The following is a 24903-nucleotide window of genomic DNA, read 5'->3' on the forward strand; positions in this document are numbered from 1 at the left end:
AACTTTCACTGACATCTTAATGAAAAAAGGAAACCCTCACTTGCTTATACTGTATATTCACTTATTAGGAAAAATATCTGATTTAAAATATGTATGTATGTGTTCAAATATTATCTTTTTGGACAAGAGCAAGGAAATCTATCATCTTTATCTATTGGTCATTTCAATGTTAGCATTTTAATATCTATTATATAGTATGTCTGTGTGATTTCTTTAATGAATTAAATAGTAAAAAAAAAGTTAAAATATATATCAGTGTTAAATACATATTGTATTGGTCATGCCTTTGCAAGGAAAATTTACATAAAGGCACATATCAGCTGTGCAATTCAGAGATCTATCAGCTAGACATCAATATGGAATGTAAGTTTAATAAGTTTTAAATATCTGAGATTGCAGTTGAAAGCCAGTTAATTAAGCTGTCAGGTAGTGTGTTGGAGTCTGACAAGAACATTTTTAAGAAAACTGTACCCAGCAGTCTAAAGAAATTCATGGGTGTCTTCTAATTGTCAAGGGCAAATTTTGTTCATCAGTTCTGGCTTTGACATTGATGAAGAGAAGCAGCTTTTTTCTGCACAGCTGCCAGCTGCTGATCAGAGTTTCAAATCCATCATCCTCTCCTTCAATTACGTAAATTTGTCAAAATTAGCTCTACATTATAAGAAGCATCCTTGCAAGAAAAGTACCAGAAGACATGAAAAGAATTACTAATGGTTTCTTGAAGAAGTGATGAGAATGCTAGAGTCCCTCTTTTTTTATTGCTAATGAAATTGTAGTTGTGTTTTTGTCATTACTGCTAGTAGTTATTAATAAAAGTTTAATAGTTTACAGCTGCCACTCCCAAAGAAGCAGAGGAATGGGTACAGCAAGTCAAATTTGTAATTCAAGGTAAGCCAGCCAGTAGAGCAGTAGCCTTTATTGCCAGTACTGCTTAGTGATGGTAGTTCTGTCCATTAATATCTGTCACGTTTGTATATGTAGTATTCCCACTTGTCCAAGTTTTGAATAGCAAGTCCTAGTTTTCAATCATGTTGTAGCTTTTATATAACTTTTCTACTTTTGCAAGATTTTTGCTTTTCTCCAAGATTACTATTTAGCTTGAGAGCTCTCCCTTATTAACATTATAAGAAAATAAGCAGAATATACTGTAAGCACCAGGTCATAGAAGAATTGTGTTTTCATTTTGCATAAATTTCTGCTTAGGTATTCTTTTCTAGTAAATGTTAACTTTTTAAACTGCTGTTACATAGATACAGAATCTAATACTATTCCTGAGGAGGAGGAAGAGGAATATGATGATGTTGGGCAAGTGAGCAGCGAACCAATAGATGATAGCATTTATGAAGAAGTTAAAGGTATTGTTGAAATTTTTTACTTTGTGATTTGTGATCATTTTGTTTTCTCTACTTCAAGTTTGGTAACTCTGAGTGGCTAAAAGTAAGCGAGTAAAGTAACCTAATGAATAAGATACTTTCAGATTTCAAGTTTTGCTATGATGTTGAAAAAAAAAAAATGTCTTCAACCAGGTCTGAATGAGAACTGTTCAGTTTTCTTTAGCAGGGGCATCAAAATAGTGCAAAATGTCTAAAAGTGCTCACGGGGACTTTTGGCTCATTAACATTCTGTGGTACGCAATTTTTTTAATTAAAAAATTGACTTCCCTTACAGCTTTTTCCAACAACTTGCTCATCATTTTTTTTCTTTATTCATTTTGGCATTTGTATTAAGCAAAAGTTTGCTATCACGCCATGTGTTATCAGCTGCTGCCTAATACAGGATATTATAATCCTGCAAGAAAGCAGAGTAATGTGTTGGTTTGAAAGGGCTCTGGAGATGAGCTGTAAAAAAAGCAACATGAGTATTGACATTGTTTTGTTTCATATCTTGCAGCATGACTGTGATTATACAGAAACTTTTTACTGTGAACTTTCTGATGTGGTCAAATGATTATGCCTCTAGATGTCCAATTGTATCTATCAGATGGCAAAACAAAAGAAAAAGAGCTTGGCAAAAGGTCTTGGAATTGATTATAGACATTCAAGTACTAGGAGAAAGGTGGTCGTTCTTGATTATATTTTAAAAAGCTATGAAAAACTAAATTTTTCAGTTACCATTAGTTAACAAATGATATTTTAAGGTGATATGACAATTAATAATCACTTTGTATGAGATAATGTTCTCTACCCCTTGCTCTTGGGGCAGTGTAATTATCAGCAATAACTTGAGAGGAAAAATTAGTTGTGTCATGTGATGCTGACTAACTTTCTGTATCTGTTAGGTTGAATATTCTGATCATTGGAGAAAATAATGTTTTATAGTATATCTTGGCTGAAATTCTAGTGACCCAGGGGAGCAGAGAACATGAGTGACTAGTGAAAATTATTATAATAGAATTATAAAATCGTAGCAGCGCTCAATTCTTTGAGATGATTTTTTTGTTCCATTTCTTTGGATTGTACCTAGACTACTTTAGCACAGAATGCATGTTCTGCTGAAATGGGGTGCAGTGTGTCATGCATGCTGAAAAACTCTTTTGCAGTGAACATAAAAACTACGTTACAGGGCTTAATCTTATGGCTAGAGGATACAGCCAAACCTTATTGTAGTGCTTTTTGGATGCTCAGGCTCTTACAGAGGGTGATCTTGTATGCTTTCTTATGCTTGTGTTAAAGAAGCTCTAGATGTATTCTGTGATAAATTACTCTTTTTCTGAGCTTCACTTATCTTACCTGTTCATTTCAGTCTCAAACAGTAAGTAGATCTGGAGCAGTAACACATGCAATATTTGTAGAGGGCCAATAGTTAATATATGCTTTGAGTTCTTGCTTTGAGCTTGGTCTTCAGAGAATTGCTGCTTTGGTATGATTCTGCAAGAATTTAGAGTATTTTCATTTACACACCGTTTTTATGTCAGTTTTCCAGGAACTGTTGTCTCCTAATGTGGATAATAAATCTGAAATGCAACAGAACAGCTGTCACAAAGAAAGGATAGCTCTTTTGTTATTCAAGAAATCTAGTTTCAGTTTTTAGTTAAATGAATTTCCCCATGATCTTGGAGTGGTGCTTCATTTTCATGTTATCAAGTAGGGATTATATTTATTTATCTCATGCGTTCTCCATCTTGTCTGGTTGAATTGTAAACTTTTCAGGAGGACCATCTAACCTTGTACAGTGGAACTCTTATTTTGGCTGTGATGTGTTGGCATAACTGAGTAAAAATAAAGCATAAGTTTGCAATAGATTTTAGGAGATTAAAGCATCTTTTCTTTCTTCCATAAATGTGCTTTACTAGCTTTAAAGTCATTTTCTTAAATGGAATTAAAAACTTATGGCTCTGATGCATTAAAGCAGTCCTTCTCTTCTTAATCCATAGCATATTGAAGAATATTAGATGAAATGCTAGTTGACAAACCTCACAGGAGAGTAGGCCTTACTTGTCTTGTATAGCTGTTCCTCTAAACTTGATGGTAAAAGAGTATACCTCAGTTTGGCGTCATCTGCCTTAATTAGTCCTGATTGTCTGTATTTAATTCCAGTTGGCTGTCCTTTCTATTTCCCCAGGTAAGTGAATTACTCTTTCTTCCTTTCGTGGTCAAAGGGTGGAGCAGCATTATCCCTGCTGTTACCTGACTGAATACCGAACAAATAAGGAACTCTGAATGCCTGTTAAGAGAACAGAAAAAAAGAATTATTTGCACAGCCACAAAGCTATGCTAAGCTCTGGAATGCAGAAGGCAAATGTGCTAGATCCCTGTGAAGAGGGAGAAGAAATTAATCTTCACTTTGTTTTTATCCTCAAAGCATCTTCATGTTAGAGGCTTCTGATCCTCTGTTTCTGCAGATCCACTAGCTTTATAAATACTGAATTTCACGTACATAGATCATTGCACCTTGTTATTACTTATTTGGCTATAATTTGCAATTTCTCAAGTAAGTAAATTTTGCATGTCTGTGGTTCTCCAGTGTCTCTTATATCAGCATTTCAGAAGCAAATTAAGCCAGTTCATGAGGCAGTCCATTTGGTAACATTGGGTTTGGTGTGTGAATAAAGAGTGTTTGGATTAAAAAGAAGATGTGGAAATTTTTGCACAGTTTTGAAAACTGGGAATTTTCTAGAACTGTTGCAGTAATCAGGCCTGACTGATGCTGTGTTCTGCAGCTATCTCATTGCTTAGCAATTTTTTTTCCCTGCTTGTGGCAGGAGACAGGGTAGATGAATTTTCCAGGCAGGAGCCGAGTAGCTTCAAACCAGTATCTGGAAAAGTATTAGCCTATTAAAAGCGTAGATTTCAGTGGCATTCAATTTATACTGTCTGCTGGCAGGAGGAGCGGGTTCATAGTTGGAGGGGGTACAAAGAGGTAGGAAAATTAGTCTTTTGATTCGTTAAATCACTTTCGTCTTTAATAGCACGTACAAATTCATGTTTACCATAGAAGCATCATTTTCCTGGTTCTCTCAGTACTAGTGTTTTGCTGTGGTTATTCAGGTAGAGTAAAAAAACATCAGAACTGCCAAAGATTTCCCAACTTGTAAAACCTTCCTTGCAAGATTCTTCAGGAAAAGAAAGGTCTTTACTGTCTTCAACAAACTAAGCTTTTGGCTTTTTGTTTTTTAATAAAAACACGGAGGAAAACTTGGTTAAGCAAAATTAAAAATACGGTCAGTAAAGGCCCATTTTTGCTTTATTATTTATTACTTTTCTACCTTGGTACACTCTATATATTGCAATTCACAGCTGGATATTATAAGCTGTAACATAAAATAACTTCTAAAACTGTAGTATTAAATAACTCTGTGTGTGTGTGTAGAGCTACCTAAATGCATAGTGGTGTTTTAAACAATGGAGTTGTCTTTGTCATAGGAGAGAACACTTGCTGCCTTTAAAGATGTTGTCATCTGTTACAGCCCTTAAAGACCAAGTTTTTTTTATTAACTTGGGGTTTCAGTGACATAATTTTTAAGGGTCTTCAGTATTGTCTTCTGTGGTTTCACATCTGTATGGAGCACATACCCAAAACTGCAATGTTAACTACTGCCTGCCACCTTGATCCTTTGTACAACCTCAACTCAGTTTGTGTACTGTCTACAACACTTTTGCATAATAGGAGAAAAGAAGTGTTAATCTAAGCTTATCTTAATTTTTAGTGCTTTGTTGTCTTTTTACTTCTGTTCTCTTTCTGCTCACAAACTTGCATTATAGCAGTAGTTTCCATCGCATACAGTATAGTTTCCATTAAAATGATTCCAGAGATAAGGTTTGATTTTTACTTTGGTGGTGCTTAAGTTGGTGCGTGGAGATAAAAAGCTGCCCTTACAAAATAAGTAAGGTTGTAAATCCTGAAGCAATGTGATGTGACACAAGGCTGGCATTGTTGTCTCTGTGCCATCTCTTCTCAGCCTGTCCATAACACAGAGAACTTTTCGGTAAGAGAGAGGTAAGGATGGTGAAATTCAGTGCGGTGGTGTTTTCTAGTCAGGGTAACTGCTGTGGAGAACTACCCCAGCCAATACAACTTGCATCAGTTCTTAGTTTGCTGTAAATTAAATTTGAGGATTGATTAAAAAATTCGGCCAGGGATTGTGGGAATGGAAAGCTTGCTTTTGTCTTTTGATTCTTGATATCAGTCTTCTGCCAAACAGTTCGGTCAAGGCCAGCTGTCTGGCCAATAATTCTATTTTGCAGTATAGCTGGAAGCTTAGCTAGGGAAACTCTGTAACTAAGGCAAAGCTCAGGAAAAGGTAAGAAATGTCTTAAGTTTTATGCAATAGAAAGTGTGCTACACAAAGAAACAGCTTTTAATTTGTTTACTTATTTCAAACAAAGTCTTTTAAATAGTTTTAAAATTATATTGATGTTGTTTCAAAAGTTATTTCTGACAATGAGTATGAAGGTAGGGAATGGTCATCCTGTCTCTATCTTACGGTTGTCTCTTTGAGCAGCTTTGTTGCTTTAATTTTTTTCTGACGGTCAACCTCTGCAGTTAAGCAGCATAACTTACTACCATCCTCATCCTCTCTTGTTGGTGGACTGCTTGAGTTTTGAAGAAGCAAATAGTTTTTATGAAGTTGTACCCTTTTCCTGAGCATGGAGGGGGGGAAAAAAAGAACATGATTTCTGATTTACCTTTTCTTGGGAAGAAGGAAGTAATGATTATGTAGTGGAGTTTTTGTGTAAGTTTGATTTGTCACTCGTGAACACAGATTCATAGCACATATTTTTGTTCTCAAAAGGTAGTGTCAGATGTATTGACTTTTTGGCAGTAGAAGTGAAGATTCCACAGCACTGTGTTGATGAAAATGCCTGTTCAGGAGACTTTTGCTTATTTTAGAGTTTTCAATATATCATAGTCAAGGTCCGTGGGCCCAACATAATATTTGGTGTCAAGCAGTCCCAGTTGTGGATTACAGCAGTATAATTAGTTCCTAAACCCAATAAGCTAAAATGAAGAAACTGTTATTTGGTACTTGTAAACCAGAGCAGTAGGTTCAAGTTAGCAGAGACACAGGTGATTATGGAATCTGAGACGTTACCTATGATCATTTGTTGTTTGCCTCAAGTAGTTACTGAATTCTTTATTTCTTGTCCACAGAAGTTGTATATAATGCTTATGTGCTATCAATTTTTCATTTTTATTTTTTCCATGAAAGAATTCTAAGTGCTTTTAACTAGTAAATGAAGTGATTCCAAAGTATAAATGTAGGGTCTGGAATATTTGAAGCTGAAAAGACTGGGTGTAAGATCAGCATTTCTGAGGACAGTACTAGAGATGAGTTGCCTAAGTTTTGAATAATTTCCATCAAAACATCTTTCAGATTCAAGAACACAGCAAGGGATTTTTTCCTAACAGGAAAACAGTGAGGATAGGTCATTCTTCAAAACAATTTTTTCAAAGGTTGGATCTCAGTGTTGTGAAGAAATTAATATTTTTCACTTTTTTGGACATTGTATTATTTTTATATAGGGAGTATTTTTGCCCATAATATCTTGCTGATAGATGGAGTACCCAAATAAGGAGAAGGGGGTGCTACAGGGCTTACTTAGTTTGCTGTAAATCAAAAGTAATTAAAATAATAACAAGAGCAGTGAAAAGCCAGATGTAAACTACCTTTTGGTGTCAGCAAATAGTAAAGATTTTTTTTCCATCCAAGATGTGTGGTTTTATTGTCTTGATCACTGGGAGTTGGGGTCTACTAAGTGTCTTTGATTATATGCCAGACATGGAAATAATTGAAAAACAGTATCTTTCAGCTGTGTATTGCTGAATCCCAACTGCTATGATGAAATGGAGCTGTATCTGAATTCTCTGTCACTCTGGGTTTTGAGGCTTTATGCTTACAGGATTTATATATACCTTGGAGTGTCCTTCAGCTAGTACTAAATGCTCATGAGACATGAATTATGCATCCAAACAACTTTTTGTATTTAAAAACATTGCATCCAGAAGGTAGGTAGGAACTTTTGTTTGCCACAAGAGCTTGGGCTTTATCTTCAATTAATGTAATCCTACAGCTAAAGAGGGAACCTTTTCTTTCTATTGACGTTAGGTGTCAGTGATGGAAGAGGAGGTAAGACAACCTGGTATTGCTGGGAAGAATGAGATGTCCGCTGAGTGGGAAGTGGGAAGTCTATGGGAGGAAAAATAAGGTTCACAGGCTCTTTCTTGTAAAGTGAATATAAAGTGGTGGCCTGTGAGGAACAGGTGGGCCATAGCTTTCAGGAAGGCTACTGTCCATGATGCAATTCAACCCCTGCTCCCCCATCACACACACGTTCACAAACGTGCAAGTGAGGGAGCTAATAAAAATGTACTAATAGCTGCATATTCATATGTAATCTGATTAGCACGTGAAGAGTATGCTCACTGATTGGACTTGGGGTGGGGTTGACTACTGAGAAATACTCTTAGAAAAGAATATTCTTTATTTAGTAATATACTTCTGCTACAGCAAATTTGGTCAGCTGTGAGATTCAGAGCAGTTAATTACAATATCTACAGTAAATGGAAAATGTGTACTATTAAGTTTAGGTATTTATTCTCCTCTCTTTGAACTGCATGCAAGGCTTCATAGTTTTCAGATGTTTCAGACTTCATAGGTTTCAGAGTTTACAAGTGGAGAAAATAGAAATGACCTTCCTGAAGTTGTGATCAACTGTTATAACAAATTTAGGGAGTTCAAGTTGGAAAGGCTATGTTTGTCAAAGCCTTTGGTTAGCAAAGGCTAAATTTTATTTCTGTATTTCAGAGATTAAAGAAAAGAAGAAATACCCTTAAGTCCAATCAGACAAAAAAAGAAGGGGAAAAAAAAAAATCCCCCCTCCCCTCCCAATAAACCAGGAAGAGATTGTTAAGTCTGGGTTGTCTATTGGCATTTTGAAGCTTATTTACTTAAAATTAGAAGACAAAACTTAATAATATCTAAAAAGGAAGTATTTTTAATGATGCATTTTTATGTTTAAAGAACTCTTTCAAAAACTAATTAGCACACAATTGATTGAAAGGAATTTACTTACTGAAATAAGATATTTTATTGCAAGTACTGATCAATCATTTTTATACTATTTTCTGTGCACCAGCACTAAACAATGTTTGACACTATTGATTTGTAAAACCAATCTGATGTGAACAGTATGTGACAGAAGTTGTTTGTTATTAAGAGATAGAATCCTGTCTCAGAAAAGCTTGTCATCCTGGCAAGACAAAATCACACAAAGTAATTTTACTTGTATCAGATTTTTCAACATTGACTCTGTTTCTGACAGCTGGCTTCATGTTAAATGTGAACAAAGCTTTGTTTATGCATGCGTGTCTTCAATGGGTTATGGTCCCAAAGTTCATTCTTTTGAAAGCAAAGTAGTTTTCTTTGGTAGCACTGTTTTTATCTAATTAAGAAAGAGTGCAATAATTCTAATGCAGAGCATTCAGAAGAAATGTCTTGGTATGTGAGATAGTTTATTGACCATAAATTTGAGGAATTGCTGTAGTTTAGCAAGTTCAAACCAAAATGTCAGTTGTATTATGTATATTTATGAAAATAGAAATGTTGGGCTTGCTTTACTGCTTGGGTATAACTGTGATGAATTCTATATAGATAGATCAAGGAACCTTTACTTTTTGAATTTGTGACGAGTGACTGCATATCATGCGATTAAAACCATTAGGTAGAGTTTTTTGAGAAACAAGAGCAACCAGAGGTTATATGGTGCCTCAGGCTATTGCTTCTCAACTTTTCTGGTTTCCATGAGGTAGCTATTAAAGAACCATAATTTATACAACTGGATTCTCAAATAAGACCCAGCAAGGTGGGCTTTAAAGGCTGAACTAATCACTCTGTTACTGTAGATACAAATCTCTTATTTGGGTTTTTCAGCCTTAAGAAAGCCATCAGCATAAATCCTTCTGTACATGTCTTTTTCTCTCAGTATGCTTTTTATCTGCTACTCACTTTCCTTCCCACTCTTCTCAAAATGGAGAAATTATCCAAACAAAATACTACTAATTAACCAGAACTTCATGAATTTTGCTGACCATATGCACGTATACCTGATTTGCTTGTGTTACAGTGGACTGTGTTTGCAATGGATGTCATGTTTAGCTTACACGTATACAACGAAGGCAACATAGGAAAAGGCTGCCTGTTTCCTTGTCTCAGCTGCTGTTCCCTGGGCTGGGTAGGAATCTTTGAAGAAGGAGATTGGTTGCTCCTAGGAAAGGAAAATGGTCAGCAGGATACAGCTCCCTGACCACACAGTGGACCAGGCAGAGAGGGCAAGATGCAGCAGTCTGCTGTGCCCTAGAGTAGAGAGGGGGATGCTCCAGGGAAGTGCAGGGTGCAGCTACTCGGAAAGCTTCAGCTGCGAAGGGAAGAGCTTCAGCCGCGAAGGGAAGAATTTCTTAAGAAGCCAGAAGAGACTGAGGGAAGTTTTTGGAAAGTCAGTGAGATTTGGATTAGACAGCAGGGTAGGAGGACGATTTTCTCATCCAGAAAGGGAATGGTTGGCACAGGGGATATTGTGGTTTTTTTGAAGTCTACTTTTTCCTAGCAGATCGTGATTTCCTCCACCTAAAAACTCTGAGTTTGTGTTCTAATGAAAACTGGTTTAAGATATTGGGAACTTGCAATATCCTTAAGGAGGAGGTTCCAGTACTTCTGTCTGTGGTTTGTGGAAGGGTTTTGTCTTAGCAGGCTGTAGCAATTATTCTGTCCTTGAATCTTGAAGGCAATGGTGAGTAAAACTGGGAATTAAAGGAAAGAATCTCATTTTCAAAACAAAGCACTGTCTACAGAAAAGCCTGTGGATCCTAGCATGAGGGTTGTCCTTCTGTTGTCCCAAAATATGCTAACAGAATCTGTACTTGCATCCATACCTGTCCCAAATTTATTTCCTTAAGAAGTGAGGCATCTCCATTAATAAATGTAGAACAGTAGTTTCAGTTCAATAAATGGAAGTTCAAGATGGACACAATTTTATCATAATTTCTCTGTGGATCGTAACACCCAATTTCTAGTTAAACTGCCTAGCTCAGGCCTACAAATGGTGGCTCTTACAGTGCAACTGGGACCGTGTTGTGTCTCTGGCCTGAGAGCTGGGTAATCCAAAGTACCGGCTGCGAGGGAATTCAAGTAGTCTGGGATTCTGGGGCCCTGGGTTTTTCTGAGATCCAGCCGCTTGCCAATCCCCCAGTAACATGGTGAGCTGCCTGGGAAGCAGTTGTCATCTCCTGCTTATGAACTATTTCCAGACCCCTGCTGTCCTGCCTCACCTCTCTGAGGTGCGTCCCAGTATGTGGTGTGTAGGGCAAGTAAGATCTGACATCCAGAGTTGCTGGTCCCACTCTGGACCAAGCAGCTATACTTTTCTGCTATTTTTGTTTACTAGTGAATCGTAACAAGAATATTTTTACAATTACTTTATTTCATCATTTAAGCTGGAGAAAGGATTTAGCGTAGTTGACATAATTTAATTTGATGGCATGGGCCATAAACAGTGCAAAGAGGCAGTGGTGTGGGTTTGTTACTTTTCATGAAAATACCCACAGGGTGAAAGCTGCTGAATTTTTTTTTTGTCAATGTGCAGTTAATGATCAGCACAGAGAATGCAAAAATGTCCTGGTGGAACATTTTTAAAGGAGTTATAAGAGAAGCATCTGGGAGCCAGACTTTTCTAGTGGAAACATGCCAACAACTGTATTGTGTTTCTTTTCACTAAAGTGAGCTACACTGAAATGCCTTGTCTCTGTCCCTGTTTTGAGTAAGTTCATTTCTGGAATCAGACTATAAATTTGAATACTTTAACCCTGCAGATTATTATGTAGGATATTATGTAGTTTAAACAAGATGCTTTCTTTATGAATTCTATGTATGTAAATATTATGTCAAGTCACATTTGTCACAATTAGGGATATGTAGTTTTCAGAAATGGCTTTTAAATTTAAGTCTTGCTGCTGATCAACGAGTATGGGAAACTTTACTTGACGTTTACACACTTTTTTCTTTGTATCATATAAATATAAGCCTGAGAAATATAACCCCTGTTCATAGTTGTCAAATAACACTGTAGTACAGAGTTATATGGTATAGATTAGTTAATTGAATATTTGATTGCTAGATGTATTTACATAGAGAACTATTTATATTTTCTATGTAGATTTTAATAGCCACCACATTTATTTTAGCAAAACATTTTAATAATAAGGTTTATAAAATGTCATGTTGAACACTTAGACTATTTACATAACTAAGAGCTATTACGGGTTGAGAGAACAAACAAATTTGTTTTAGTTACAGTGAATTCCCATAAATCTTTATTATGTTTATATATAAGAATGTACTTATGTGCATGCCACGCGTATTTAGGCAAGCAATCTCTAGCGCAAATTCCTGTGAACCTACGATACAACCACAGAATCAACTTTGAAATTGTTGTTTGTTTTGTCCCTTTGAGCTACTAATTTGTATTCTGTCCAATAATTGCAAATATCTTTTTGGGAGGGTGAGGGGGGACAGAGGAGGGAGCATTTTTTGTTAATCACCTAAATAATTAGATGAACGTGTAGAAACATTAAACGCCAGAAGCTTTTCTTTACATTGTTGAGGCCTGTTAAGAGGAATATCGTAAAATATTTTGTTCCTTCTTTAAATGTTAAAGTATGGATTTAGGTAAGATGATTATTGCCTCGATTTTGTATGCCAAATTTGAGGCTTTAGGAACATTTTTAGAAGTGGAGCCAAAATTGTGCTTTTGTTGGAAGCTAACGTGAAACTTTACCTTCAGAGATGCTTCAGGTTGGAAGTTGTTATCTAATCTCTTGATCAAAAAAGTACAGGTAATATTTTAAACAGTGCCTTATCAAACTTAAGGAGTTTATAGAGAGTTGGATTCTGAAGTCACTTATGAAATTTTCACCTTGCTTGATGGCCTATCAAATAATTTTTTTTCTGAGTTTAATATATTCTGAACAGTTCACCCAGCATATAGGATTAGACAATTCTAAGAGACCTGATTTCTGAAAACAAATCCCTGAAATAGTGACTTTAATTGTAAATACAAAGTGCCTGTGAATATAAAACCAGGAAAAGAATAAATGAGTTTCTGGAAGTGGATCTCCCTCTAATTTCTTTTATTCTTCATTATAATTATTGTGTGCATATCCATGATTGAACGTGCTTGTGATGACCTTTATCTTTTCTCTTGAGAAGAATTACTATTATCAGGTCTTTCTTCATGAGGAAATAAAAAGGTCAGTGCAAAACCCATCCCTTATTTCTATGCAGTGCACATTGCACTTCGGCATATTTGTATTGAATTTTACTAATAATAATTAGATCATTTTGCCAAAGAAATTTTAGTATTCCAAAATTAGACATTCTAAATGGTCTTTCCTGGTATGTACTCCTGCTTTTCCTGCCTTTTTCTACCTCCTCTCCTCCCAAGCTTGCTATTGGTGTAACTAAGATTTTACACACTTCTATTCCTCCTAATCCTGTCACACTTGCTGATTTTTTTCCTCCTTGAACCTTGAATTGACAAACTCTTAATTCTTTTGCATCTATGTTTGTCTAAGAACAGAAAAGAGAATGTAAAGAATGTAAAATTGTTGTTTTTTTTTTTAATTGGAGATTTTAAATTATTTGGTTTTTGGAAGACTAGTGCTAGGAACTGCAAAACTGCGTTGATTCAGCTGCTGCTCAAAACATGACTGAAGATTGCTTATTTGCAAGGAGGGCTCCAAGCAGGAAGCTGAGTTCATAAAATCTTAATATATTCATAACTAAACCCAGGAATTGCCTGTACCTCTGTGGATTGTTCAGTTGTCCTAATGAATGTACTCCGTTCTGTCATTCAGGTGACTGAGCATGTTTTTTCTCCTATTGTGATACTTTGCTCTTAAAGCCTGAAGGGCCTTGGGAAGCCCTGGAAACAGCAACTTTCATACTAAAAACCTGTCTGTCTGGTAAATGAACAAAAGTTTTGGGGGTCTGTCCTGAAGAGGATATAGGCTTTATATGAATTGGTTGTGACTACAGAGTGGGGCAAGGGCAGGGAAGCAAGGGTACTGGGACACTTGGTATTGGGGAAAGGAACGGGAAAGAAAGAGGAAAGGTGCTAACATATATTCAGGTCTCAACAAGTAGGAAAGGTAAGTAAAGCAAAGCATACTCCTACATTTCCTGAAAACATGGTAAAATTATGTACAGTAGAGTGAGAAGATACACTTTGCAACAACTGTGGGTGACCTTGCCAACAATGCTTAATTTTCTGCCTTGTGTGAGAGTAAATGTTTTGCCTCCAAGGACAGAGATGTGTTCTTTGATCACTTAGTCTTCATACTTTCTGTCCTAAAACATTATAAAAAATACTTTCTGCTAGAAAAATATTTTGTTGCTTGTTTTTTCCAGTAAACTAGTGAGAAGTCATATAGTATCTTCCTGCTGTAAAACACAGGTTTTTAATCCATCGCCCTAGTATAGTTCATGTGGATGGGTATGTGTGCGATAATATAGGAGAAATGCAGTGTCTTTTTCACAGATGTTTTTAGAAAGAATTTTCTTTCTCAAACATTTTTCCGAACGTACTCATTTCTCTCTACTACTTCACTCTGTTGTTATTATTCATAGCAATAGTTATACGATCCAAACAACATTCTTCTGCACAAGACTAGAGAATTGCAGCCCTAAAGCGTGTTTTGTATTTGCCCCTAGTGGGACTGAGATTTTTTTGGTTTACTTCACTCTTTAGTTTAGCAAATGCTGTAGCTCCAAAATGCTTTTGTTAGGAAGGGAATGTTATATCTGTTTTTTGGTTTTGATTAAGCCAAACCATAACATGTGCTTAGATTCATTGGGTGGTGTCACAGGAAGGTTGTCTTGAGAGATATTTTTTTTTTCTCCAGAAAATGGTGGAGTGACATTCCAGGACTCCACTATCACTTCCTCTCCTTCTCACCTCCTTTTCCTGCAGCATTGATCCTAAGTTAATATATAACAAAATCTACTAATCTTTTCTGTGAGGCCGATAAGGTAACTTTTCCAAGTTCTTCTCAATAGGAGGCAGTGCTTCACTTTTAGCTGAGATGGCTGGTTTGATTATTCAGACTGCTTACACGATTGGGAGTAACCGTGGTACACAGTAGCACCTTTTCAAGATACAAGGAGTGCAACTGAGGGGGGAAAAAAAAAGTGCAGGATTTCTCAAGGAATTCAGGAAATCTCACATCTGGAGACTTGGCAAGATCTGGACAGAACTGAGTCATTTGAGCTAATCCTGTTCTATAAAGTCATTAGCTTCAGCTGTCTCATACGTGAACTATTAAAATGCACAGACCCTTATAAACTGCTGGTGAATAGCTTAGAATGGAGTACCAAAAGAAGCCAAATGCTGTTTCCTAGAAACTTGATCTAACTTTCAGATTTACAGCAGGGTGGTAGACTAAGCAATTTCCACTGGTCCTTTCTATCCCAAAGTATTTAGCAATTCTAGCTTTTTCATTTTGTACTCCCAATGATATTTATTTGAGGCCATTGGGAGGTCAGTACATTGTCAATAGTAATAACAGACTTCTGTTACTGTCTACTGGTCGGACAGAATGGTGCGTCTACTCAACCTTACTTACTCTAGAATTTAAATAATGGATGTTTCCAAAGAGCTGATGAAAACTTGCACAAAAAGTGTTAGTTGGAGGTCCCATCCAGTTTAGCTGCTAGTATATTTAAATAAGAACTTTTGCCTCCATCTTGGAATCAGACTTGGATCACATGTGTTGGAAGGAATTTGGGATAGGAATTGGCATGGGTTGTCCTCAACTAAAAACTAAAGCATCTCAGTGTGCATAATATTTTTCATTAAAATGTATTTTTATATTGTTCATAACCTGAGGATCTTGTTCTGTATTATGTTGGAATACGATTCTGTATTGTCTGTTGCCCATCGTATTTCTGAGCACAGTGGTGACCATTTATTCAGATGCAACTGCAACTTCTGCTTCTGCTCATATTTTGATGTCACCTCATCTGCAATCCCAGTGTTTAGCCTGTGTCTGGATGACCCGTTTCTGTTTGTCTCCTCTGCTGGTATTGTGGAAATCATTTTTTTCACTCAAGCTTGTCATGCAGGAACATAACTTCTCTGTTTGAGCCATTGGGTGGGAACTATCTGACCCACAGAAGTAGGAATAAAGTAAGAATTCTCCTCTCTTCTGTCATGGTAAGAAATTCTTAAATTTATAAACTGTTCTCTAAATAGCAACCAGCTTGTTTCCCACTTCCATCACTGTCCTGGAGGCATTTTCATCCCCAAACCATGTACGCCGGTACAGTCAGATGGAGCTTTAATAAAATGATAGTCTGTCTCCCTCTCTCTGCCGCTCCCCAGATCTCACACCATGGCTAGAGAGTAGCACCTTCAGCAGCCTTTTCCAGGATGGTTCATTTGTTTACAGAATGCACTGGAGTGCTACTAGGAATGCAGGGTGAAATGTCAAGATGTTGTGTGTAAATCTTCCGGTAATCTGTCATATTCAGAAGGAACTGGGGGAAAGGGACAGATCTGTGGGAGTATTGGAGGATTATCAAAGCTAGAGTTTTGCTGCTGGGATTTGGAGATTTCTCCCTACAGAATGGGTGCAAGAAAACACCAGAAAGGAAAATCCCTGCCATTATAGATATGCACACCAAGGCAAGTAAGCCTAAGATGAAGCAACACATGATTTCTGGGATATCAAGCTGCTTAGGCTAAAACCCTGTAAGAGTTTGGGTGAAGTGTATAGGCATGCACAGGTGTGTATACAGTGAGAATACTGTAGAGGACCCCCTCACCAAGGCTGAGGAGCACTTATCCTCAGGTAAGACGACTTGCTGACCCTGCATAAAACAGGGTGTTAATTCTTATTCCTTTGACCCCAGATGGTCTCTAGCCATCACTACTAATGCTAGGAGAAGGTGTCAGTTTGGCCAAATTATAAAAATGATTTTGTTCTTAAACTTTGTGTGTTTATTGCTCCTTCTTTGGAATGTCTTAAATGTTCCTCTAAACAAATAATCTTGTTTGTAAAAATACAGCTCTTGCTAATTTTTGTAAAAAATTACATAGCTGAATTGATTTCTGTTCCTTATTAGATTAATAACTCATCTATTGTGGGGTTAGGTCAATTCATAAAATTATAAATCTGGGAGAGAAAAGGTCTTGACTCTTTCCCACGGTAAGCATTTACTCGTGTTTGAAAGTAATTGTTTGCATTTGTGCAGAGTCATTATTTGGTAGCAAAAAAATAGTGTGGAGGAGTAATACTCTTGGTATTACCATGCCATTGTATCTTTTACTTGCACAAAGCAGTATAGACCTGTGATGTTCAGTGTCAGCAGAGTTCTTCATGTACACACCTTTTTGTTTGCATGCGTCTGCCATCCCTGCTGAGTACAATAGTAAAGACCTGTGATTTTTTTTTTTAATGTGTTTGTTTAATAATACAAGTGTTTTTGTGGGGGTCTGTCTTACAAGACCTGTGTGTATGCTTATAACCTTCTGACACCACAGTGAGATTTCAAATGAAGATACATTAATGTGCATTACAAGCGTGTGATTGCTTGTATCATTATGATATAGATGAAAAATTAGTTCACTGCAGTAGTTTTTATCTGAACTGATCAAAACATCTTCCAATGATTTTTCTAACAATATGTGATTGGAATAACAACTTCACATGTTGTAGAATTCCATACTGCAGCCGAGAGGCATGTAAATACAAGCTGCTTATTTGCAAGAGGCTTCCAGATTTGCAATATGATTGCTATGGAAACCACACAATGAAAACCTTATAACCATCTGTGTGGTTTGGTAGATTTTGCTGCATAACTGAGCTGTTTTTGTTTACTGTTATTAAAGTGTTGAATAGAATATATTAACCCACAAACGAGGATTATCCAAGGTATAAACTAGTATTATGCAATGACAATGTGTCAGAGACTAGAATACAGTAGAATACCAATTAATAATGGCATTAAATTAGACTCTTAATGTAAAAAGATGGTTAAGTAGTGTGTTAGTAGAGGAAACTGCTAAGTGTATGCCTATTTATCATGGAAATACCACATTCCATTGAAAGAATGCACTGTTCAAGCCAAGCTCTTATCCATTTTATACTCAAGTGTTCCGATTTTTTTTTTCCCTGCACCTTTAAAAAAAGAAATTGGAAGAAAAAAAATCAATGGATTCATGTAAAAAACTCAGCTAGTGTAGAATTCATTGTTCACTTTTTATATTGTGAGGATGGTAGAATCCTCTATGATTGGGTGTATTATTGGGTGAATTATTTTTCTGTGTTTGGGTGTATTATGATTGGGTGAATTATTTTTCTGTGTTTTCTTCAGACTGCAAATTAAATAAGTACATTTTTTTCAACAGGTTTCATGAATTAACTGAAAAAAAACCCTTAAAAAAATATAGTTAGTTCCTTATTGCATTGTCACCACAAGAATTTTGTAGGTTGTTTGCCATTAGAGTCTCTGAGTGCCAGCAGAGTATGGAACATAACCTATATCTCAAGGGTTCTTTGGATCTACAGCTCTGGAAGAGTCCATTGCTAGGATTAGTGTTGATTAGTTTCATTTTGACACAGTGAGAAGGTGGAGAAGAGTATTTTCTCACTGCAGTGGTAGTGACAGTGAAGAAGAGTTGCAGAGGAAACATTGTACCGCATTATTTTAAAGGTCTGCATGACTCCTCTTACACAGTATCTTAATAATACAGAAGGAATTCTGCTGTATTTTTTTAATTTTTCATCTTTTGACTCTATTCCATGTTACAACACAAACTTTAGTAGGTTGCATCTGCCTACAGCTGTAATTTTTGGGGTAATTGAGGTTGCTGTGTTTAAAGGACGTCTCCTGCACATAGTTATTGCTTCAGGACATAAGACCAGAAAACACTAGTAAGACCTGTAGGTTTTTTTTTACTTGCCGAAGCCAAGCCTATTGCATCTGCTCCATTGTGAGAATGACTGCATTATCAAGTAGTGTGCACCATTTGCAACAGATTCATAAAGCACAAGTTTGTGCTGAGGACCTGATGTTCGTGCGATGCATGTTTTGGAAGAGGTTTCCTATGGAGTCACTTTAGTCTGGTTCCATGGACTGAATGCCTGTTGGCAGCTGGATCATGTTGTGTGCTTCTGGAGTGCCTCTTTCAGTCTAATTGCACCTGAAAATTTTTCCTCTCTGTGACAACTCTGTGGTGTAAAGCAAAGTGGGATAAGTGGGGATGATTGGGATCCAAACCACTACGCTAATATGGACAGCCTTTGTTTGAATTTGGGACCTTTTTAGTATTCAAAGAGCCTTGCTTCAGACATTTTCTCATCTTCACATATGGATCTGGTGAACTTTTGTTTCTAGGAAATATGTTTTTCAGGAAGGGGAATGCACATGTTCTAAATTTTTTCCATGAAACCACAATGCAATCTATGTGTATAAAACTCTACCTTACGAAAAAATCTCTTCAAACCTCCTCTGCTGTTTTACTTCAGCTGAAATACCCTCTCCTAAAGTCAGTCCTCAGCTTAAGCTAGTCTGATGACCATGACAGTGATAGCGTTAAAATCCACAGTACATTCAACACATCAATTTATGTAGCCTCAAACATTCAATAACATGCAATATCAACATTTATTTAATCAATGTATAATACTCTGTGTGTTGGATGGAACTGGGTTGTTCTGGGGGAAAGGAGCAATCTAGAGTATGTGACTAATAATGAGACAATACTACCTGTGAGTGGTGTAATAGTGGTAGGGAAGGCACAGAATGACAGTGCCTCCTAGTGCTCCAGACAGCACATAGGGATGTATTTTTGCCATTTATGCTCCACTTGTGAGTGCTTAAAATAAACAAATGAGTGTACTTGGAAATGTGCAACAAGTGCTATGCCAAGCAGGGGAATACCTTTGAATGCAGTAAATAGTTTGGAGTGTTTTGTGTTATACTACAGCTTCAGATTTTCCCCTTTCTATTGTTTTTTTTCCTTGGCTCTAATAATAGTTTATATACATCTCAGCCAGTTTTTTAGCAAGTCAGGAGTCAGTCAGCAAAAAACTCTTGCTGGCCTAGTAGGGCAGGAGTTCAAAGCTCTCTGGAGAGTGAATCTCATGATGTAATTGTAATATTTCTAGGACTGCGTATCTAGGTTAGCAGCAATTATGTATACTCATTTCAACAGGTCTACTCTTGTGCTTTAAACATCTGCTTTAAAGTTTGCAGGAACAGTCTTGTGGATAGATGAAATTTTTACAAGGCTAAAAATCCTTTGAACTGTTGATATAAAATTCACTTTGTCAAAGTAGATAGCAATTACATAAAAGTTGCACAATAAGGAACATTTTAAAAGCTATGAGTTCTGTATCTGTTGTCTGTCATTAATAAAATATCAAAATTAGTTGCTGAAATGTGTGCCTTATACAGATATTCATGCTTCTTTTTAAGATGTGATGAGTAGCAAAGCCAAATAGTTAAACAAGAATTGGATTTTTAATACATTTAGAGAAGTGGATTTATCAATATACTATTTCCTCATTCAGTACAGCAACTTCGTCAGTTTTGATATACTGTAAAGGCCAAGAAAAATCTGTTTCTACTTCCTTATGAACCTAAAGAAAGAATACAACTAAAAGCCGTCATAGTTTGTTCCCTTTTTTGCCTCAGTTGACTCTGAAATGTAAGGAGCAGGTCTTATGTCCCTGTCCCGAGTGGAGTGTGGATTTACTGAAGTGAGGGTGTGGGCATGAGAGAGTTCCCTGTCTGTGCCGGACAAGGAGTATGGAGCACATCTTTTGAAATTGTCTGTGGGTATTTCAGAGTTTTCCAAGCCTGCTAACCAGAAAACATGCTTCAGAGCTCATCACTGCCAGGATTTGTCTTTTCTTGTCTCCTGAACTTGCACTGAGTTATTTGATACAGTCTGGCTTAGCTTAAAATCACAGTCAGGCGCAAGTAGGCAGGAGCACTGAATGCATGGCATCTGTAGTGGCTGTGTTCCCATCATGCAGGTGTCCAGCTAGCGTGTCTGTCTGACGGTGTTGAAAGTAAGATGTCCTCTGCCTTCTATGCATACTTCTCTTAAGAACTTCAGAATTCTTGCATGGGCTGAGGATACTTTTTCAATCCTCGGTTTCCTTTTCTTTATCCTGGCAAGAAGTGTACGTAGCAGAATAGGACCCTCATTCTAATTGTCTTGGAATGACTGAAAAACAGCAGAACTGCAGCTCTATATTACCGCATTCAGAGCAGAATGAAAAGGGAAACAGATGTTCACAATTGGGATTTTGAAAGAAAGCTCTTGGAGTGTTTGGATGGGTGGGGGAAACCACAGGAATAACAATGTTCCAACTTCTGTACAAATGCAAAATAGTAAACAGGGCTTACGATCTGGAAATGTAGAGTGTGGCTTTCAGACTGATGTGGGCTGTAATTCCTGTCAGCTGAGGTGTCCTTCAGAGTTTCATTTGCAGTTGTGTGTTTTGCAGAAGAACGTGCCCTTTCAAAGGCTGAAGTGCCAAGAAAACTGAGCCAGGAGAAAGTTACCACTGTTTCAGGTAATTAAAATCTTTCCTCTTTATTTTGTGTATGCACTTTCTTTTTACCTCTATTTTCTCGTTTCTTCCCTTTGCTGTTTTAAAATAATGTTTTTATAGCTCTGTAAAGCTGTCTTTTTCACCTGGGTGTTTGATAGCAGCAAAACTGCTTAGCACCACTTAGGATGCATGAAAACCACTTGAGAAGGATTTATAAAGTAAGCCAATTTATACAAGGTATTCCTTCCTGAATTACTTTGTAATGACTCAATTAGCTTTCATTTCTGCACAAAGGAGATTTAGTTGCATAAATTAGCTTATCATCATTGAGGAAGTGTCACTGCTAAAGGACAGTTTATAGATACAACATGCAGTTGCTGTCAAACCTATAAGAATGTAATATAGACATCTGTGTATACTTTGTGCTTGAGCAGAACAGACTTCTGCCATTCAGAGACTAACAGGGGACAACAAGTTGCCCAAGGGACTGGCAATGTAGACATCTCTGAAAAGGTCAACTTGACACAGGCTCTGACAATCGACCCAAAGCTCTGTCTTCTTTGATAAAAATCAGATAAACTTAAGACCACTAATTGATCTGCAGCCTGTTTAAATGTTGGCCATGCATATCTTCATTGCATATGATTACCACAGAAAGCAAATGAATTGGCTAAGAAATGCCAGAGTCCAGTGACAGCAGCATAAAAGTTGGAAAAGGACACAAATGCCCAGGAAAGCTGTAAAGGATATTCTCTCAGCTTTAGCTTGGCAAACTGCCCTTGTGCTAATTATCTCTGGGATGGGAAAAATAACTGCATACACCATGTAAAATCACATGGCTAGACAGCTTTTCTTGACGGAAAGGTATTTCCAGTTATGCTTAAAAACAAGATATATATGTGCTTCAAGGGCACAGACCTTTAGATAAACTATTGGTGATTTGACACAGCAAGTAGAGAAGACTTGCTTCTTATCAGACCTTACACCTTTTTGAGATCTGCTGCATTGTAACTGTGACCTGCACTGACATGCAGTCTGGCTCTCCTTCCCCCATCGTACATAATACACATAATTCTTTCAGGGCTGTCAAGGAAAGGGTGGGCAAGAAGAGTTCCTTTAGGAAGTAGCTCTGCAGTGCTCTTCCTGCTGCAACATGTGGAGAGGAAACAGAGGCCTGATTTCCTGACCCATACAGGAAAGCAGGAACAGGTTGCTGTGAGGAGTTTTGGGTTGCTTTTCTTGGAAAGGAAATAAGAGCCAAGTCATGAGATGCTGTTAGCATTGTGCTCTGCTAAAAACATGTGTAGAACAACATGACTCATTACAGCCTTAATATTTAGTACTCATTTAGACATTACCGTAATTATAAGAGTGTGTTGTCATAATGGAGCATGGGGTCAATCCAATTATAAAGTTGCCAACAGCATTTTTTTCACTAATGTATCTTCTTGAAGTTCTAAATGGTCATACTTTTTAAGAAATCAAAACATCAGCACCTTCATTTCTTAAAAGTTCAACTGCTATGAGAGCAGCCTTATCACTCTTACTAGTATTTGTGTTATGTCCTTGAAAATACCATAACAGTTCTCCCCAGATAACAGATTCATTTCCAGCAATACTTTTCTGATTTGATCTGATCTTACTTAGTTAACTATTTAACACTGGATATTCTTTTGACTTTTAGGGCTGAGTTGACATGAATATTTCTGATAGGCATCACATCATAAATATCTAACCTGACTTAAGAATATTTCATGAATTTCCACACAAACAGTGCATACATTCTTAAATTTCATTTATTACCTAGCTTTAGTAAACTTTTTTTAAAATTTCACAGAAAATGTTCTGCAAGATGTCTGTGAGCTCAGCCTAATAAGTGCAAAAACCTTTTCTTTTTTCTTACTCTTTCCTTGCCCTGACTTATCTCTAGTTCCATTAATGTGCAGATTTGAGTTTTTATTCCTTCAGTCTTGGTGCTGGCTGTTGCTGCTGGATAGCTTTATATTGATTGCTGATGACCTAATTATTTAAAAATACCAAAACATTGAAGAGTTTCAGTTACATAATGTGCCTTGCTGGGTCTTTTTTGCTACCACTATCTACCTGTTATCATTTCTACAATCACTATTTCAGTGTCATGTCTGTTCTGTCTCAGTGTAAATACCCTGATTTTTAGAGTAATTAAGGAACAGTAAGAGAAGTGAGAAAGCTCAATCTGTTCAGTGTAATCTAGATAAGAAGTTGAGTCCAAATAAATACACTACAATTATTTTGCCCTTACTTAATAATTTTTTCTGGCATGTGGGAAAAAGGGCAAGTAAGTAAGTAACAGGCATTCTTTGCAGTTTAGGGCATCATCAGAACAAACAAATAACTGTTCTCTGACAGGGTATGTCTTATCTGGGCATCGAGACTCAACACTGAGAGTCAAAATCACTTTGAGTAAGCCAGAGTTGTTCTGGTAGTGTTAATTTTGAACTTCACCTCTCTCCATCTTTAAACCTTCAGTATGGTAAATATTGAGAACATCATCACCAAAAGGAGATACAGTTCACCTCTCTTCAAATATTGTTAAGTAGCCCAGACTAATAATCTTCAAATCTGACACTATAAACTTTTGAAGAATCTGATCAAGAGTCAAGGAACATGAATCAGAATGGCAAGCTATTTAATATACTGGGCAGTGGACCACAGTGGTGAAAGGAAAACATACACTCGTGTTCCTTTGTTCTACAAGCAACGCGTAAGGAGATAATATAACTACTAGCTCTAAGTCACCACTGTAGTAGGGTTTGCTAACTTAGATTCCATCAATGTTAAAATGCAAGTCTGGTGGAAATCAGGCACAGTCAGATCTACTGTAATGTTTTAAGTAGTGCATTTCCATACTTGGGCTGTAATTCCTGGTTTTGTTTTCGTCAGTTTGGTGTTCTGTCAGGTTTGTGCTCAGAAATGGCAAGTGCCAGAATTTTCACAAGGTAGGGGACAGGAATGGAACAGCCTGCAGTTAGGTTGGCTTAGGCTGCAACAGAACAGCACAGTTAAATCCCTCTGAAATATGTACTTATAATCTGTTTTTCCAGATTTTGGTTTTTTTTCTGTTTATTGATGCTGTTAGAATATTCTTACAATTTTTTTCCCCTTGAGTAATCCATGGGCATTCTTTAAGTTTTAAACAGTCTACAATATTTGAAGTGCATGCTTGAGTGATATGCTTGTCAGTTTTTTTTTTTACCTGAACTGTTCACCTTCCTTTCTTCAAGCATGCATTGTCAGGTGCCAGTATTTTTCAGTGAAATAAACAGTCTGATCCTGCTGTCAGGAAGGCTGGCAGCTGTTGCTGTTTGATGTGTCAAATAAACTCTGAAGTGTTTTCATCAGTATATTGGACAAAAATATCTGTTGTTCCTATTGCTGTTACTGGAAAAACAGAGATGGCAGAAGAAAACCATGAGGAATTCTTATGGAAGAGCTTTGGAAACTGTTGGATAGTTGTTCAACCAGATAGCTGTCCTGGAAAGAAAGAAGTATTTCCTGGAGAAATAACCTGTCCAAAATCCTGCTCAGCCATTTCTTCTGTTTGGTAATATTAAAAGCAGTGGGTAGGTAAAACCAAGCTGCTTTCTACCCTCTGCTACACATGTAAATTTTTTTTTAATCATGTCTTATTCATATTTGTGGCCTAAGTGACCATGCCTTCAAAATGCAACAGACTCTAGTTTAGCAAAAAATACTATGCCATCATAATATTTTTAAGGCACGCAACATTTCACATTGTATAAGGATAGAGTGTAATTGTGACAGGGTAATGCCAGCAAATCAATACCTTTTGAATTTGAACTG

The 24903-nt window shown here is 36.9% G+C and overlaps 1 protein-coding gene across 1 annotated transcript in view; it reads left to right on the forward strand.

Annotated features, from left to right (window-relative positions):
- SKAP2 (src kinase associated phosphoprotein 2) overlaps positions 1-24903 on the forward strand; it is a gene marked incomplete at its 5' end in the record, with an annotated part of 120380 nt that overhangs the window by 82030 nt on the left and 13447 nt on the right. The window contains 3 exons of the mRNA XM_082015387.1: positions 825-888; positions 1251-1355; positions 21013-21081. Coding sequence (XP_081871513.1) covers positions 825-888; positions 1251-1355; positions 21013-21081 — 238 coding nt within the window. The remainder of the gene's footprint in view (positions 1-824; positions 889-1250; positions 1356-21012; positions 21082-24903) is intronic.

The sequence above is a fragment of the Phaethon aethereus genome (genome assembly GCF_964289735.1).
Source record: "Phaethon aethereus genome assembly, chromosome: 2".
Taxonomy (NCBI): Eukaryota; Metazoa; Chordata; class Aves; order Phaethontiformes; family Phaethontidae; genus Phaethon; species Phaethon aethereus.